At 62.7% G+C, this 17,414-nt stretch overlaps 2 protein-coding genes across 7 annotated transcripts in view; one reads left to right on the forward strand and one right to left on the reverse strand.

The window, feature by feature from the left end:
• BAIAP2 (BAR/IMD domain containing adaptor protein 2) overlaps nt 1-14,596 on the forward strand; it is an 81,793-nt gene extending 67,197 nt beyond the window's left edge. The window contains exons 8-15 of one of the 3 annotated variants that reach the window (XM_032178231.2): nt 860-1,081; nt 1,264-1,465; nt 1,860-2,061; nt 3,353-3,421; nt 4,018-4,180; nt 5,681-5,715; nt 13,077-13,124; nt 13,544-14,596. In XM_032178231.2, the coding sequence (XP_032034122.1) occupies nt 860-1,081; nt 1,264-1,465; nt 1,860-2,061; nt 3,353-3,421; nt 4,018-4,180; nt 5,681-5,715; nt 13,077-13,124; nt 13,544-13,619 (1,017 nt within the window). In that variant the 3' untranslated portion in view covers nt 13,620-14,596. The other 2 variants (XM_032178227.2, XM_032178229.2) reach the window with 2 other exon arrangements.
• Nucleotides 14,596-17,414, reverse strand: part of AATK (apoptosis associated tyrosine kinase) — a 46,823-nt gene continuing 44,004 nt past the window's right edge. For 3 of the 4 annotated variants that reach the window (XM_032178224.2, XM_032178222.2, XM_058429126.1), the window contains exons 13-14: nt 16,987-17,205; nt 14,596-15,755 (exon numbers count right to left, since the gene is read on the reverse strand). In XM_032178224.2, coding sequence (XP_032034115.1) covers nt 15,715-15,755; nt 16,987-17,205 — 260 coding nt within the window. In that variant the 3' untranslated portion in view covers nt 14,596-15,714. The remainder of the gene's footprint in view (nt 15,756-16,986; nt 17,206-17,414) is intronic. The other variant, XM_058429125.1, reaches the window with a different exon arrangement.

Here is a 17,414-nt window from a genome sequence, read left to right on the forward strand (position 1 = left end):
CTTGCTCAAAAGGGCTGTCGTCCTTCTGGGCACCCTCCATGGTCCCCAACGTGGGTGCCCAGCCACGTGTAGAAGGGAACGGGGATGAGTGGGGGGAGCAGTGAAAGCCGGAGAGGCCCCCAGAGGTGCCAGAGACACAGCAGTTCTGGCCCATGGCTTAAGGGTCTGGGGGTCCCGGGAATCCAGGCCCTGCAGCCTGCTTAGGCCAAGTGGCCAGGAGGGGCAGGGGCTACTTCATTAGCTCCCAGGACCTAGGCGTGGCTGGCCCCCAATCCCAGCACCTTTCTCCATGCCTGTGGCTTCCTCCTCCTCTGTCCCCACTGTGCTCAGCTGGTCTGTGCCCAGCAGGCTGCAGAGTATGCCCGAGGGAGAGCGGGCTTTCGGGCCCAAGGGCAGTGGATGGAGCAGTGTGCCTCAGTGTATCCGACGGGGCTGCCTTCCTGCCCTCAGCAGCCAGGCCTGACCCCCACTGGGCAGCACTGCCCTCTCCCCCGGCCACCCGGGACGCCTTCCTAGCACTTTGGGGTTTGCTCACCGGCGTTTCACCTTGTGCGCCCCTGTCCATTCCTCCTTCCTCCAGGCCCTGATGGGCCTCACTGGGGTTGGGCCTGGGTTTGCTCTCATCCCTGGAGGTCCCCCGACTGCACGGCTTGTGGTCGCATCCCAGGCCCCTTTCCAGCAGCCCTTTCTGTGGGTTGGGGTCAGAGGCTCATGGGTGGCCTGTCTCTCTGAGAGGCACTGCCTGGTGAAGAGCAGCCTCCAGTCCCAGTGGGTGCTCAGGGAGGGCCCTCAGGGCTGTGCCCGGCTGCAGGAGCCTGAGCCAGCCATGACCCCTCCCTTCCTGCTTCCTCCACTTCAGGGCAAGGAACTGCTGGCGCAGAAGCTGCCGCTGTGGCAACAGGCCTGTGCCGACCCCAGCAAGATCCCGGAGCGCGCCGTGCAGCTGATGCAGCAGGTGGCCAGCAATGGCGCCACCCTCCCTAGCACCCTGTCGGCCTCCAAGTCCAACCTGGTCATTTCGGACCCCATTCCGGGGGCCAAGCCCCTGCCGGTGCCCCCTGAGCTGGCACCGTTTGTGGGGGTGAGTCTGGCCTCTGGAAAGCTTCACGGGTGTGGATGGGAGGGCAGCTTGTTGTCAGGGCGGGGGGCAGCCAGGGTGCAGAGCCCAAGGGCCCCTGCTAAGGGGGGTGGAGGGTTTTGTTTCCCCCTGGCCTTGCCAAGGGTGGGCTCCAGCAACAGCCTGCTCTGCCCCCTTCCCTGCAGCGGATGTCTGCCCAGGAGAGCACACCCATCATGAACGGCGTCGCAGGCCCAGACAGCGAGGACTACAGCCCGTGGGCTGACCGCAAGGCTGCCCAGCCCAAATCCCTGTCTCCTCCACAGTCTCAGAGCAAGCTCAGTGACTCCTACTCCAACACACTCCCCGTGCGCAAGAGCGTGACCCCAAAAAACAGCTATGCCACCAGTAAGGGCTCCGCTGGGGTGTTGGGCTGGGGTCCCTGGACGTGCCTCCCCAGACCCTACAGTCACGTCACATCCCTGAATAGGGGCCTGGGAGACCCTGAGGCTCACAAGTGTGTGACCATGTGTGCCTACATGCATGTACACGTGTGCCTGCCCAGCATCCAGCTCCCTCCTGTCAAGCCTCTGGTGCTCAGTGGGGGCGTGAGTGGGGTACAGGGTTAGGCCCATGCAGGCGGGAGCCACTTGGGAGCAGGCAGCTGCTGCTCCGGGGAGCTTAGCCCACTTGCCCACCTGGGGTGCAGGCGGCTGTGCTCTCAGCACCTCAACCAGGCTCTCTGGGCTTTGCTGCCCCGCCAGCCAGGGGCAGTCCCCTTACCTGTCCCTTGTCCCAGCAGCCGAGAACAAGACTCTGCCTCGCTCGAGCTCCATGGCGGCCGGCCTGGAGCGCAACGGCCGCATGCGGGTGAAGGCCATCTTCTCCCACGCTGCTGGGGACAACAGCACTCTTCTGAGCTTCAAGGAGGGCGACCTCATTACCCTGCTGGTGCCTGAGGCCCGCGACGGCTGGCACTACGGAGAGAGTGAGAAGACCAAGATGTGAGTGTCCCTCGGGGGTGGGCTCCAGGCAGCTGCTGCCTGCAGCAAGTGTGTGGGGCAGCGACACTCAGATGCACTGGGACCTTGTGTTTAGAGTGACTCTGCAGGCTGCGGGTCCTCGCCGTAGAAGACCTGGGCAGTGAGAGCAAGCGTGACCTGGTGTCTTTGCCACCAACAGGCGTCTTCTCCCCTGGCAGGGGTCTTCACCCCAACCACGTCCCTGCAGGGGTCTTCCCCTACAGGGGTGGTCTCCCCCAATGGCAGGGATCTCCCCCCACGTCAGGGATCTCCCCCCACGTCAGGGGTCTCCCCCAACGGCAGGGGTCTCCCCCAACGGCAGGGGTCTCCCCCAATGGCAGGGATCTCCCCCCACGGCAGGGGTCGTTCCCTACGGCTGGGGTCTCCTCCCCATGGTGGTTGTCTTCCCCCCACGGCAGGGGTCTCCCCCCACGGGAGGGGTCTCCCCCCACGGCAGGGGTCTTTCCCTACAGTCTAGTGACCTCCTTGCTCCATCACCTCCCTGTGCCACTCAGATTGGCGCAGGGTGGTGTCCCACACGTGTACACACTCAGCACGTCCAGCCGAAGCCCTGTGGTGGGCGTCATTTCCCACAGTTCGCAGGTGCAGAGCAGGGCTTGGCCATCCTGAGACCGCAGGCTTTCTGTGGCTTTCAGCTCTGCCACATGCCAGATGGGCTCTCCCAGTTTGGAGTTCTAGAAGTCACCTATGGAGTCAGATGGGCCACACCTCCCCAGTTTACTGAATGCTGTTGCAGAGAGGCTGGGCCAGGGTGCCACCCTTGCTGGACCTGGGGGCTGCGGGTGTGTCTCTTGGCAAGATGGGAAAAGGCCCTGACATTTGTGCCTTCCTAAGCTTGGCCTTGCAGCCACCACTCTGGGGAGGGGGCCGAGGGCAGGGGGTCTCCCAGGAGGCTGCTCCATCTTTGTTCCAGTGGCCACTCCAATCTGGGTGCCATCCGTGGCTTAGCATGGCACTGGGGCTGTGAGGCAGGAGCAACTGCTCTGCCTGGGCTCTGAGGCCTTGCAATTGGGTCTGGTGGGGCCGGCAGCTCCCACCAGGTTGAGGACAGCCCGGTCCACCTTGCCCTTGAGGCTGAGCACACAGTGGGAGCGGGCCGCAGTCTTGGTCTCCCTGGAGCACTGTCTGTTCCTCCAGAGACAGCCTCGCAGCCATGTTGGGGAGCTAGAGGGACTTGTGCTTGGATGGTGGTCGATGGGGGATGGGGAGCCTCTGGGCTGAGCATGGCTCTTACCTGGGGCCTCTCTTCCAGGCGGGGCTGGTTTCCCTTCTCCTACACCCGGGTCTTGGACAGCGACGGCAGTGACAGGCTGCACATGAGGTGAGCGCTGGGCCCAACGGGAGTGTAAGATCCCAGCTTGGGAGAGGGGCTGTGATGACACCAGGTCCCTGGGCTTGGATTGCTCGACTAGGCTTCCAGCTCCTTGTCTGCTACCGCAGGGCCATCCCCAGTGGCCCTGAGAGCTGGACACTTGAGGCCTTCAGGGTGGAGGCATGGTGGTGCCCTGTGCGGTGGGGCCCGAGAGCCCTGGGGACACCAGTGCAGGCAGCAGGTGCTATGGGGGCAGCCCCTGGGGGCCAGGTGTGCAAGGACCTGGCTGTCCCAGGTCCTCCAGCTTCTCCCAGACTTCAGAGAATCGCAGCTGAAAGCGGGGTACATGGCTACTGGGAGGGTCGGGGGTTGCTGTGGCAGCCCAGCCCCTCTGGAGTCCTCCCGGCTCAGCTTCAAGTCAGGAGGAGGGAGGGAGGCCAGACTGGCCCGGCCCATGGTCCCCAGGGCTGCAGCCTTGGCCTGAGAGCAGCCTCCCCGCATGTGGCATGGGGTAGGTGAGGGTGGGCAGTCCAGGGAGCCACAGGGTTGTGGGGTGTTGGGGGCGTCTGGCCCGCTGGGCCGCCTCTGAGTCCTTGTCCCTACAGCCTGCAGCAAGGGAAGAGCAGCAGCACGGGCAACCTCCTGGACAAGGACGACCTGGCCATCCCGCCCCCCGATTACGGCGCCGCCTCCCGGGCCTTCCCTGCCCAGACGGCCAGCGGCTTCAAGCAGAGGCCCTACAGTGTGGCCGTGCCCGCCTTCTCCCAGGTCAGTGGGTGGGGCTGGGGCTGGGGCTGGGGCTGGGAGGGGCCCGCAGGTGGAACAGTGGGCTCAGCCTGCAGTCCCACGTTGGAGCCTCCGCTGAGGGGCCAGGTGCCTGGGGGTCTGGGTCTCTTTGGACAGGCCTGGGGTGAAGGCTGCATGATTTGGGAATGTGTACACACTCCTGCTTCAGCCACAGGCTGCCCGCCTCGCCCCAGCAGGCTCCCTGTGTCAGCACGCTGGGGCTGGGGGCAGCCCAAGGGGGCAGCGTCTGGGCTGGGAAGTGGCTGGCCTCGACGTGGGCCTGGACACCGCCGCCTTCTGGGAGAGCCAGGGCCTCAGGATCTCTTCGTGAGAACCACGGGGCTCCCTCAGTCACATCCATGCGATGAGAGTGCTTGCTGCTCAGCCTGGCATGTGGCTGACCCTTCCAGTCAGTGTGACCCTGGATTTGGGCCATCTGGTGCCGGGAGGCCAGAGATGGAGGATCAGGGCCTGGGTCCTAGGCCCCGTGTGGGTCCTCGGAAGCCCGGGATCATGGCGGTCCTGGTGTCTAGGCTGGGGCAGGGTGTGAGTGTGCATCGCAACTTGCCGGGTGCCAGCCCGCGCCATCCAGGGAGGTTCCTGGGGTTGGAGGGTTGGAGACTCCTGTCTGTCTGGGGCTCCTCAGCCGGAGGTCCAGTTTGTGGGATGTTGGCAGGGCTAGCAGCTTTGTTCCCGGGGCTGGTCTCCAGGGCTGGGCCTCAGGCAGTGGGTAGAGAGAAAAAGAGAACCCACCTTTTTCCAAGATAACATGTAGCCTGGGTGACTACTCAGCTATTGATCCACAAGTGAGGGGCCCCCAGATTGACAGCCTGAGCTGAGGCCGCAGGAGGTGACCTGGAGAGGTTTGGGCTCTGGGCCACGGGTGTTCCACAGGTCAGCCTCTGGGGTGGGTTCAGTGCTGGGAGAGCCAAGGAGGGGTCTGCACCTGTCCTAGGCCCTGGGCCAGGCCATGCTGGCAGATAAAGGGCACAGCCAGCCCCAGCGCCACACCTGGGCGCTCCTCCCAGGCAGTGTCACCCTCCCAGGGGGCCGGGATGGTACATGTGACAAGTTTCCAGGAAACTGCAGCTGGGGTCGGAGTCTGGGCCTGGGTCCCACGAGCCAGACGGGAGGGGTCCCAGGGGCCCGCCCAGGCATGGGTGAGGTGCTGCAGGTGCCCTGGGGGCGGGCAGGGGGGGTGTCAGGTCTTGCATCTGTTTGGGAGTGTGCAACAAGCACACAAATTCAGGTGGCAGCTGGCTGGAGGAGGTATCCCCATTAACTTGGGCAGTCATTACCACTGGGACCAGGGCTCTAGGCAGGTCTCTGAGTGCTGCGGCCAGGAGATGGGGAGCCTTCCAAAAGAACACGGTTTGAACCCTGCCCAGGCAGGGTCACCATCTGTGGGTGTGTACAGGCACTGGGTGGGGGTGACCACAGGCCCCGTCACCCGGCCTGACATGTTTCCACCTCTGCCCCCAGGGCCTGGATGACTATGGAGCACGGTCCATGAGCAGGTAAGGGGCTTTCAGACCTGTCTTTGGGACCGTGGGTGGGTGTGAAGAGGCCGGATGGGGCAGGTCCCTCTCCTAGGACCTGGGGCCACCTCTTCTTCCTTTAGGGCCCAGCCTGGCCCTTCACCCCTGCCAGAGCTGGGGACGTCCCCTAGGGTCTCCTGCTCTCTCCGAGTGACACGGGAACCCCCCTGGGTCCTGCCCCTCTTTCATCGCATCTGGCCGGCCCCATCCATCCCTGTCAGGCAAGGGCAAGGTTGGGGAGGGTGGCTGAGGCTGGCATCCATGGCTGGGGCTGCAGCCTCCTCTGCCCCCAGCCTGTGCTCCACCCTTGTCCTGGGCCTTCCTGGAGGGTCAGGAGGCCAACGGGAGCTGCTGAAAGGGGCATTGCTCGGTGCGGGCAGACTCGCCGCCTGTAGCTGGGCAGCGTCGTGCAGCCAGGCAGCCGTCCTGTGCTTTGTTTCGCAGTGGCAGCGGCACGCTGGTGTCCACAGTGTGAGGACGCTGACCCCGGGCAGCCGCTGCTCTGAAGAGCTTCCGCGCCTTCCCCCTGGTCTCGTCCGTTTTCCTCCTCAGCTCTCGCTGGTTTGTTCTTGGGTTGTTTTTCTTTTCCACCTGCCCCTTGCCTTTTGGTTGGTGACCCCAGACTCTGTGATCCCCCAGGGTCCATGGTGCTGCTCCATCCGCCCCCCACCCCGCCCCGTGTTTACGCTCCCCACCCTGTGTGTCCCAGCCTTTTGAGCAGAAACTGCCAGGCAGGACCTGCTGGGCCGTGCGGGGCACCCTCGGCCCCACCCTGCAGTGTCTGCGGCACTCACTGCTTTTCTAAGGCTCGCCGTGAGCCAGGTCTAAAGTTTGAAGAAAAAGAAAAATCAAAAAAAAAAAAAAAAAAAAAAATGAAAAACAGGAAAAAGGACTTTTTTTTTTTTTCCTGAAAAACAAAAACCGATCTGCATGGACTCGGTGTGCGCTGTTTCTCGCATCCGACTTCCCCAGCGCGATGGCCTCTGTCCGTACAGGGAAGGTGCTGGGGTCCCTGCTCCCCCGGCCCCTGTGTAGGGCTGCACAGAGAAAGGGGGCTCGTGCCAAGCTCGAGGGGCCTCCTGAGGAAGCCGGCCGCTCCTGTGAGGGAGGCCGGGCCCGGGCACCTGAGGGCTTCTCCCTCCGGACGCTGCGGGCCAGGTGTACATAGAGCAGCGCGGCAGGGTGGCCTCGCCTCTCGTTCGGCACCGGCGGGAGCAAGGTCGGGGCAGGTGCTGCCCAGCTGGCCGCACACGGACATTCCAAAGACCTCCAGAGACCACCCCACCCCCACATTCCTTTGACCAGCCTTGTGAGGGCATCGAGGCTGCCCCGAGCTACCTGGCTGCTCCGAGCTACCTGGCTGCTCCGAGCAGGGTGTGCGGGCCAGGCCCAGCCGGGGGAGGGCAGCTCTGGGCACGCCGCACCCACGCCCCCCACCTGGGGCAAACAGGCGGTTCCTGCCTGGTTCTTCCTAAACGCTCTCGTCTTTTTGTGTGTCTTGGTGACTTTAGAAACAAACACAGTGGACTCAGTGGCTACTGGTATTGTCTCTTCCCACACTGAACTCTGGGGAATTGAGTGCAGGGCACAGCCCGGCTCAGCCTGCCCGCAGGTGGGAGCCCCTGGGAAGCTGCGGCGCTCCTTTATCTGATGTGGTTTAGCAAAAGCCTCCCGCACACCTCCCCGTGGCCTGGGACGTGGCTGGTAGTGTTTGTGTGGGAAGCAGCTCAAGATGCGGACCGTTTGACATTAAGGAGAACGCAAGGGCGGACCGGGCCCTGTGTAGAGACCCTTCCGCGCCGGCGTTCCCGCTCCGCTAAAGATTTCAAATCCAGGGGATTCCATGCTCAATGGATGAATGTAGACACAAAACAGCAACACTTGTATGAAGATGTAAAGTGCTGAACATATTTTTTTCCTGTTTCCTTTCCTTTTTTAAAAAATCTGAATTGTGCCCTGTACTGCAGTTACTTGTTTGAATAAAAGTTTTATTTATTGCACGAGTTGGGTATGGACCTCCTTCCGGTTCCCAGCGTGCGTCTTTGCCGTGGGGGCCCCGCTGTGTGCCAGCTTCTGCCAGGTATTTTCTCGGCACCCAGTCGCCTGCTAGATAACCTGGGCTTGCACACAGTGCTGGCCCCAGTGACAGTCACTCACTCTGCCCGGGCTCTGCGGGGGGCTGGCTGTCTGCAGCCGAGGCAGGCTCCTGGCTCCCTCCAGGCCCGCAAGTGAGGCAGGCTCTGCAGGTCTCATCCAGGGAGAGCCAGAGCCCCAGCTGTGTGCCGACTCCGAGTGCTCCAGGGTTCTGGGTCTCCTGGCAGCTTGCCCGTGGTCCCCCCTCCTCTGCATCCCCGAGTCCTCAGACCCCATGCTGCCTCCAACTGAGCCTTGTGTTTCCTTGCAGCGCCAATGTGGAAGTGGCCAGATTCTGAGCCGCCTGACTAGAGTTAGTAAGTTGCCTGGCGTTCTTGTGCGGTCACTGGCCTCTCCAGTGGTTCCACAGGGCCCTCTGGCCTCAGTCATGCAGCCTGGGTGGGGAGGGCCCGGCTGCATGGCGGGGCCAGGGGTCCACCGAGCCTGCCTCGTGCTCTGGGTGCTGGGCCTTCTCTACTGGGTCTCCTCCTTGGGTTCATGGTGTCCTTCTCCCCTCCTGGAAGCTTGTGGGCTCTGGCTGGCTGTGCCCGGGGCTCCTCTCACTGTTGGGTATGGCTCTGGCCCTGACCTTCTGTGTGGTCCTCTCCTGCCCTGCTGGGCGCTTCAATTATAGTCAAAGGGTGACCCCAGCAAGCAGCTGCAGCCCGGGCCTTTCCCGCCTGACTGCGGTGCCAGCTTGGGCTCCTTCGGGTGTGTGTGCTTTTGGGGCTGGTAAGGATGACAGCCTCGTGGGGACTGGCGGTCGGGGTCCTGGGGAGAACCCCGGGGAGCTCCATAGGCACTGGAGCCAGGTGTTGGGCCCACTGGGGACCGGGCTGTGCTGTTAGTCTGACCTTGCCTCTTCTGTCCCCCAAGCCCCACAACGTGGACCCAAGACACTGGCTCCATCCCAAGTGTGGATCTGCAGACCTGGAGGGCTGCTGGATCCAGGTTTGAGCTCATGCTCACTCCGGGGGACCATAGGGCCACTATGGCTCCAATTCCAGTGGGACTCTGGAGTCCAGGTCTGAGCCCGTTTCCTCACAGGTTGAGTGGGCCACTTCCCTGGTGCCCGGTGTATATTTTGGATGTGCCAGGCTGTCCAGGAGCAGGTCCTCTGCCCTCATAGGGGGCCCTTGCCCACACCTTCCAATCGCCTGCACCTGTGTCTGGGCGGGTCCTGCTTCCCACCACTCTCCCATCCCCAAGTTCCTAGGAGGGCGGCTCTGTGAAGCCAGTGCCTGCCTCCTTCACAAAGGACATTGGTCCCTGTGTCTCCCTGGTGGTCACAGCAGGCATCCTGGCCCATGGGCAGCCAGGCCACAGGCAGATCATGGATCTGTCTTCTCTCACTGCCTTTCTGTTGTTGTTATTTGGCACAAATTCTGGAAGTTTCTGTAGAAAAATGCTCCTGAAGTTTGAGGACTGGATGGAGACGCTCTGGGTTGGCCCTGGCCGCCACCTTGCCTTCTGCCTCCATCCTCCTCCCTTCTGAGATGCTGTTTCTGGGAGGACTCTAGACCCCCCCACTCCCCCAGGTCCCTCTGAGCTGAGGGGGCTGAACTGCCCTCGCCTGGTGAGGCTGGGAAGGGGTGAAGGCTCAAAGATGAGGCTGGCACGGCCTCTGTCAGGGACCACGTCCCTTGGAGGGCAGAGACCCCGGGTGGCAGTGCCAGTGGGGCAGTGGTGCTCAGCCCCAGCACCACTCCACAGCGCCAGGGGCCAGTTTCCCGGCCACGCAGTCTGCCTGGTCTGACAACTCAGCTGGGATTGGGGGTGTCAAAAGCCACTTGCAGTTGGTCAAGAGACTCCCCAATCCCACTGCCACCTTGTCATGCCCCAGCTTTGGGCCCTGGGAAGGGGGCCTTGGAATGACAGGAGGGGTGAGCACCCCTGGCCACTGTCCATACTCATCAGTGGAGGCCCAAGCGCCCACGGCTGGACCCGATTCCAGAAGGGCCCACCTTCCGAAGACACAGAGAAACAGCTGACGCGAGAAGACAGAACAGGTGCTGTCTGCCCGGCTCTGGGTCTGGAGTTGCCCAACTGGTCGAAACGCGCTTTGTGACGGCTCCGTTTCTTCTCGGAATCCTTCTGCTTCATGTTCAAGTCGTTGGTGAAGTTGCCGGTTGGCCGGGCACCGTGGCCCACACCTGTAATCCCAGCACTTTGGGAGGCTGAGGCGAGAGGATCTCTTGAGCCTCAGGAGTTCGAGATCAGCCTGGGCAACATAGGGAGACCCCCATCTTGACAAAAAAAAGTTAAAAATTAGCCAGGCATGGTGGCGCGCGTCTGTAGTCCCAGCTTCTCAGGAGGCTGAGGTGGGAGGATTGCTTGAGCCCAGAGGTGGAGGTTGTAGTGAGCTACCATCGCACCACTGCATTCCAGCCCGGAAGACAGAGCAAGACCCTGTCTCAAAATAATAATACAATTTAAAAATTACAAAAGCCACCGGTCTCACCCCTGCGGCCTTGCTTAGGAGCCTCTGAGGGTCGGCTGTCTGTGAGGAGACAGAGCCCAGGCCTCTGCATTCTGAGGCCAGCGCCCTGCCCGCCCAACAGCTGCCCCACACATGACGCAGGACCTTCTCAGGGTCCTCCACTTTTGGACTTGTCTGGTGACTTGCCTTTGCTGGCTGGAGAGGTGCTGGTGGTGTCATTGGGTAGTTCGTGGCAATCGCTGCCCAGGGCCATGTCCTGCAGGAGGTGGGGCCTGGCACATGCCCTCCGGCAGGGACCAATGTCTGTGGCTTCCGTGTGGTGACCTTGCAGTGGCCTTGGGCTCCAAACTTTGTCATATTCTATTGGCTCAGTTAGGCCCCCACTCTCAGCACAGCGAGCTCCCCGCCGGCCTCCTGGGCGCATCTTTCCCAGACGGCTGGGGGGTGGGGGCCAGGATGGGGGAAATAGGGACGCCCAGCCCCTCCGCGTGGGCCTGCTGTCCCAGCCAGCCTTGGGCTCTAGCCTGTGCTCTCCCCATCCCCGCCGACCCCCTGCCTCCGTCAGGCTGAGATTGGACACAGCATTTGCAGCCCCAGCCCCAGGGTCCTCAGAGCCACCCAGTGTGGATGGTTCAGTGCGCTCCCTCTGGTCCCACTGTTCTGGGAGACGAGAAAAATGCAGGTTAGAGAACAGGCCTGCACCAGTGGAGGGCTTCCTACCCCTGCAGCTCCCCGTGGGGTCCAGGCGAGCGATGTGCCTTTGCCACCGACTTTCTGATGAGAATCGGCTGTGATTCGGGGCAGGAGTGAGAACCACGCAGCTGCGCTGCCCTCGGCTGTGATCTGGGCCAGATCCAGGACCTTCCCTGGGAACCCACATTTCCTTTTTTTTCTTTTTTTTTTTTTAAGACAGGGTCTTATTCTGTTACCCAGGCTGGAGTGCAGCGGTGGGAACACAGCTCACTACTGCCTCGACCTCCTGGGTTCAAGCGATCCCCCCACTTCAGCACTTCAGCCCCCCATGGAGCTGGGACCACAGGCAGGCACCACTCTCCCGCACCTGCCTAATTTTTTTTTTTTTTTTTTTTAAGAGACGGGCCCACTTTGTTGCCCAGGCTGATCTTGAACTCCAGGGCTCAAGTGGTTCCTCCTGCTTTGGCCTCTCAGAGTGCTGGGATTCCAGGCAGGAGCCACCATGCCCAGCCAGCCCCATTTCTAATCTCCTCAGAGCTCCCTCCGGACCCTGGGCCTGCGTAGGAACTCGGGGCACAGAGCACTTCCCTAGGAGTGGGTCTAGCCTGGCAGGCAGACAGGGCATGGGCAGACATCACTGATGGAGGTGGAATCCTCACCAGCGGGCCCCTAGGCAGCCCCTACCCAGGCCCCATGAAGGGCAAAGCTGCACAGATCAAAGCTGAAAAAAGCCGGGGATCTAGCAGACCCTGAGGCTCCAGCACGTTGAGAGTAGATCAAAAGATCCTTTCAGCCGGATGCCAATGCTTAGACGCCATCTGGGAGTCTGGGAGCCTTCCGCAGACCCGTCAGTCTCTTCCACATACTTTATTCTCTTAAAAACTCAGTCTGTAGTGTTTCAGGTTCTTAGAAAACAAAGTCCTCAGGAGGGCTTAGGGAGCTGCCTCTGTCCTGCGTCTCTTCCTGGGCAGCTGGACGGAGTCCTGCCTGCCCACCCCAGGGTTTGCTTCCAGCTGTCTGTGCCTCTTCCTGGGCAGCTGGACGGAGCCCTGCTGGCCTGCCCCGGGGGTTGCTCCTGGCTGCCTGTGCCTCTTCCCGGGTAGCTGGACGGAGTCCTGCCCGCCTGTCCCCAGGGTTGCTCCCGGCTGCCCGGGCTCCTGTGGACCCAGCTGTGCCAGAGGTGACTCCGCTCCAGGTAATGGCTCGAGAGTCCAAGCACAGCTTTGCCAGAGCACAGTCCCGTCCCTGCTGCGTCTTCGTGTCCACGTGCCATCTGTGCTGTCACCCTTGGAGCTGCCTGACATCCCCCATCCTGTCCTGTGCTGTCCCCTCCGGGGGTGGGGACTCCAAAGAGAAAGGCCCAGGCGCCCCTCTCATCCGTGCTCATCTTGTTCCATTTCAACTTCTTGTCTCGAGTCGTATTTGTGCATCAGCTGTGGCCCCGGGGATATGGGGGAGGGCGCGGCACCCCTCCGGGAACAGGTGGCTGAGCCCAAAGCAGGGGAACCACTGTCTGGTCAGGGGATGGCCAGCTGCTCTGCAGGGCCCATGGGTGTCCATCTGCAACCCTATGGGAGCTGCGAGCCTAACCTGCCTTCTCTGGATGCCCCCATGCCAGGGCTGGGCTGGGCGTTCTGCCAAGCTGTGTCCCTGGGTGTGGGCCTGGCCTGGTGGGGGAGCCACCAAACTGGTGTGTGCCCGGTTCAGGCCTGTCTTGAGTCCACAGCCTCAGTGGGGATGTCGGCCCCTCAATGGGAGGTTGCGGTTGGTCTGCCCCGCCCCACCCTGCCCACCCACGCTGCTGGGAGGGTGATGGATAGGGGTGGAGGCACCCTGCCTTGTCTAGGGCACGTAGGGTGAGCTGAGGGTAATGGACTTGGGGGTCAGGCAGCCTTGCAGACAGCACCTGGCCCTCCCTGCCCCGCAAAGCAGCCTCTGTTGTCTGCGAGCTCTGTGCCCTGAGATCGGCCCATAGGCATCGAGCACTGGGGATCCCTGGGGCATCGGGCAGCCCAGGTGGCACAATTCACCCGTGGCTTCTGCCCTAAATTAAAACCACATTTTTCTCTTTCAGGAATCCCTTTGCCCACGTCCAGCTGAAGCCGACAGTGACCAACGACAGGTCTGCCCCCCTCCTCAGCTGATGGCCACATCTGCAGCACTGCCCATCGGGTGGCTTCCCCCGCCCTCCCCATGTAGCCTGTTCTGTCGTCATCTGTGCGTTCCTGTTTAGAGAACATCCCGGCCCCAGCTGCCTGGCCTTGTCCCACTTGAGTCTGGCCTGGCCTGGATCCCAGCTGTTCTAGGCAGGGCCGGGCAGAGTAGGGCACAGGCCCCTGAAGGGCGAGACCCAGTGGCTGCGCTGCCCAGGGCTGAGGGGCCGCCTCTTGAGGGTACACACCTCTGGTCACATGGCCATGGAGCCCTGGGTGCCCCTGAGTTAAGGGAGGACATTTGGCCAGCTGGTGGCTGGTGGCTGGGAGGGGAGCCCGGCTGCCCTGCTGCTTCTCCTGCCTAATAAACAGGCTCCTCCTGCACCAGGTGTGATCTGTCCGCCCAAGGGCCAGAAGGCTGGGAGCACGGGGATGGGAGTGCCCGCACCCTGGCTGGAAGATGAACGTCCCATAAGCACGCAATTCCCTGCAGGTCCGGCAGCTGCACCTGGAGTGTGGGGCCTGGTCCCTCCCCATGCCCCTCGGTGGGGCTCTCCTGGGCCCCTCACTCCCACTGTCAATGTCACAAGGGCCTCCCCAGGCCCCTCCTGCCTCTGGGCAGGCCCCAGCCCTCCTCCCTACCCAACCTTCCATCCAGAACCTTGCTGCCAGGGCCTCCCAGCTCGCTCCTGTGGCCAAAGGCCAGCTGTCAGGTGCTATGCGGGGTCACCAGCAGGGTGCCCACTGGCAGGTGGGGGCTTCCCTACTCCTGGGCTCTGCCCCAGGACTCCTGGGTGGACCTCCCCCACCCACCTGCGCTGACTCCTGCAGGCACTGGGGAGCTCTGCTGGAATTGGAGGTTTTAAAACTTCATTAGCAGATTTGTGCTCTTCGATACTGTTAGGTGAAATACAACGTGGTGAGCTGCAATGGTGACAACAGCCCTTACCTGGGGAGGTGTCTCCAGCAGAGCTCACTCCCGTCTACAGCCACTCACACCCCGGGGACAGGAAGCTGTAGAGTTGGCAGGCCAGGAGGGCAGCTGAGAGCTGGCCAGCGGAGGGGGTGCAGGGGAGCCTAGCTGTGCTCAACTCTCCTGCCTCCGCCTTCCGCCCTGGGCCCAGGGACAGACATTGCCCTCAGAAGGGCAGGGAGGAGGCTGTCCTGGAGAGGCCTGTAGGTCCTCTCTCTTCACCCGTCCCTACCAGGCCAACTTGGCCTGCAGGAAGGGAGACCTGCAGGGATCTGCCCCTGCGCCCCCAGACACAGCAGGGCCAAAACACCATCCCCTCCCCCAGGGTGTGCCGAGGACAGTGGGGAGGAGAGGGGCAGCTTCCTCCTGGCCCCAGGAAGGGCTGTCATCGGGTTCCTACCCCAGCCACGGCACAGCCCCTCCCGCCCAGGACTTTATTGGCAGACCTCAGAAGACGACATACAAAGGTTTCTTTTTTTCTTAGCTTCATTTCTCTTAAAAAACAAGGAACAAGAAAACATTGCACCAGCGTTCTAAGCCTCAAACAAAACACAAAACAAACCCCCCTGCGAAGCAACAATAAACTTTACATCTCTTTGGCAACAATAACTTAAAATCACCCAACTTCCATTCACTCCAACCACAGCAGTTGTTAGTTACAAAAATATTCCCTGTGCTGCCCTGCCCCCAGCTCCACCCCTTCCCCACCATCCCTCTCCCTGTAGACCGGAGCCCCCCAACACTGACCGGGGCATGGGCCCCACTCTCTTTTGGCAGCTGGGGCACAGGACCAGATAGTGCCCTGCAGCGGGGAGCTGCCTGCAGGGTCCTGCCAAGGGCACCTCTAGAACAGGGCCCACGGCGGCAGGAGCGCAGCCTGGAAGCCCCCTCCACCCCTGATCTTTTTGGTTGCCCACCATGGCCACAGCAGGACCCAGGTGGGAGCAGCCTATTCCCTGTGGGAAGGGTGGGCTTATGGGTCTAGCTGAGTCAGTGAAGGGGAAACAGCCACAGACTTTGAGATAAGAGCAGCGGAAACAGGACCGACACAGGCGCCCAGGGCCACTCCTTGCCCTGAGCCACCAGGAACCAGGCAAGGGCGGGGGCATGGGGTGGGAAGAGGCTCACAAACCTGCCAGTGTCTCGGGGCCATGCCTCGTCCTGTTTTAAGTGTCCTGTGAGCACACCGAAGGAGCCGCCGGACGGGGCATGCGGGGCCTCCGAGGGCAGGCAGCCAGCAGCGGCAGGCAGGGTGGAGGGTGGGGGCTGCTGTGCCCAAGGGCACTGGCCCCTTTTGAGTGTGTATGTGTGTACAGACACCCACTGTGGCTCCAGGCGTCCCCAGGGGCTAGCAGCAAACCCAAAAGCCCAGACGAATTCTGCCTCTGGGGCGGAGCATGGCCGATCTACCGTCCAGGGCCTCTCATCCCACGGGCTTCTCCAGGACACCGCGTGGGGCAGAGGCACCCGAATCTGCTGCCAACAGCCACCAGGATGTGGTCCCCACCTTCTCGGTCACCATCCTCGCTGCTGCCTGGCAGGGGCTCCGGTGACGCCAGCCTCGAGGGGCGGGAGCTGCCCAGGTCTCAAGCCTCTTTACTCTCACCCCCGGCACCTGCTTTGGGTCCTGGCAAGCAAGACAACAAAGTGAACACAGGGTCCTGAGACACCAGGGCTGCCTCCCCTGCAACTCCCACCTGGCCTCCATCCCTGGCCCACATACAGGCCGGGCCCCTTCCCTACAGCAGATCTGGCTGTGTCTAGGTGAGAGAGGGACCCATTTCTCCCACTCCTGTCACTGGACCCAGGCCAACAACACTCAGCAAATGCCTCCGAGTCCTGTTTTACACATAAGGAAACTGAGGGCCGGGCGTGGTGGCTCACGCTTGTAATTCGAGCACTTGGGAGGCCGAGGCGGGTGGATCACGAGGTTAGGAGATCGAGACCACAGTGAAACCCTGTCTCTACTAAAAATACAAAAAATTAGCCGGGCGTGGTGGCAGGCGCCTGTAGTCCCAGCTACTCGGAGAGGCTGAGGCAGGAGAATGGCGTGAACCCAGGAGGCGGAGCTTGCAGTGAGCCGAGATTGCGCCACTGCACTCCAGCCTGGGCGACAGACCAAGACTCCGTCTCAAAAAAATAAAAAAAGGAAACTGAGGCCTGAACAGGAAGGGGATGGCCAAGGTCATGCAGTGGCCTCCTGGTGACCTGCCTGCTTGTTCAGCCACACGGGGCACCCTGCACCAGGGGTGAGGCTGACAAGCCCTTCCCCCAAGGCTGCAGCCACAGGCCAGGACAGCTAGGGAAGAGGAAGATGGCAGGGGGCCTTCTCCGAGGAGGTAGGCACTTGTCAGGCACGTGGGCAGGGGCTGTAGGGGTAGGGACACCTGGCAGAGATGAGCCCAGCCTGGGGTGGGGTGGATAGTGGAGGGCCATGGCCAGGAGCGGTGGCTCAGGCCCCCAGCAGGGCTCCACCTGGGCACTATGGGGCCTGGGTCTGCAGGGACATCTAGCTGGGAAGGTTCTGGTGGGAGGGGCTGCCACAGGTCTGGGGGGTAGGGTCAGGCAGAAGAGAGCCAAGTACAGGGAGAAGGCAGGGGCCTGAAGGCTAGGCGAGGGCTAGGCGAGGGCCAGGAGAGGGCCAGGAGAGGGCCAGGAGAGGACCAGGAGAGGACCAGGAGAGGACCAGGAGAGGGCCAGGCTAGGTCTGGGACCTGGAAGGGGCGGGGCGGGGCTGGGAAGGGGCGGGGCGGGGCCAGGCTGGCCCGGCCCAGGACCTAGATGGAGGGGCCCCACCCTCGGAGCTCCATGTCCTGCCTCTCGAGTGCCCTTCCGCCACAGCCCCGCCCGGGCCTCACCTCTCATGGACTCGGCGTCCGAGTCAGACACGTGCGTGATGGAGAAGCGGGACGTGGACGTGGACGTGGACGTGGACGTGGACGTGGGCAACACCGTGAAGCGCGAGAAGGGAGCGGGCGTGGGCGTGGCCGGGGCGCGTGCGGCTTGGTCTAGGGCCATGGCGAAGGCTGCCTTGGCCGGCATCAGCGGGAAGTCGTCGTCCCACGCGAACCCACTACCTGCAACCCAGGTCGCGGCGTCACTCGCGCCCACAGCCTGGGACCCCGTCCGGCCCTGCTCCCACAGTCATGGGCCTGGCCCCGCCTCCCATGATGTCACGGGCCCAGGCCCCACCTCCCATGTAGCAGGGGCCAGGCCCCGCCTTCCGTGATGTCACGTACCAGCCCCGCCTCCCATGACGACACGGGCCAAAGCCCGCCTCCCACAC

Source organism: Hylobates moloch, unplaced genomic scaffold (assembly GCF_009828535.3).
Source record: "Hylobates moloch isolate HMO894 unplaced genomic scaffold, HMol_V3 SCAFFOLD_15, whole genome shotgun sequence".
In the NCBI taxonomy this organism is placed as follows: Eukaryota; Metazoa; Chordata; class Mammalia; order Primates; family Hylobatidae; genus Hylobates; species Hylobates moloch.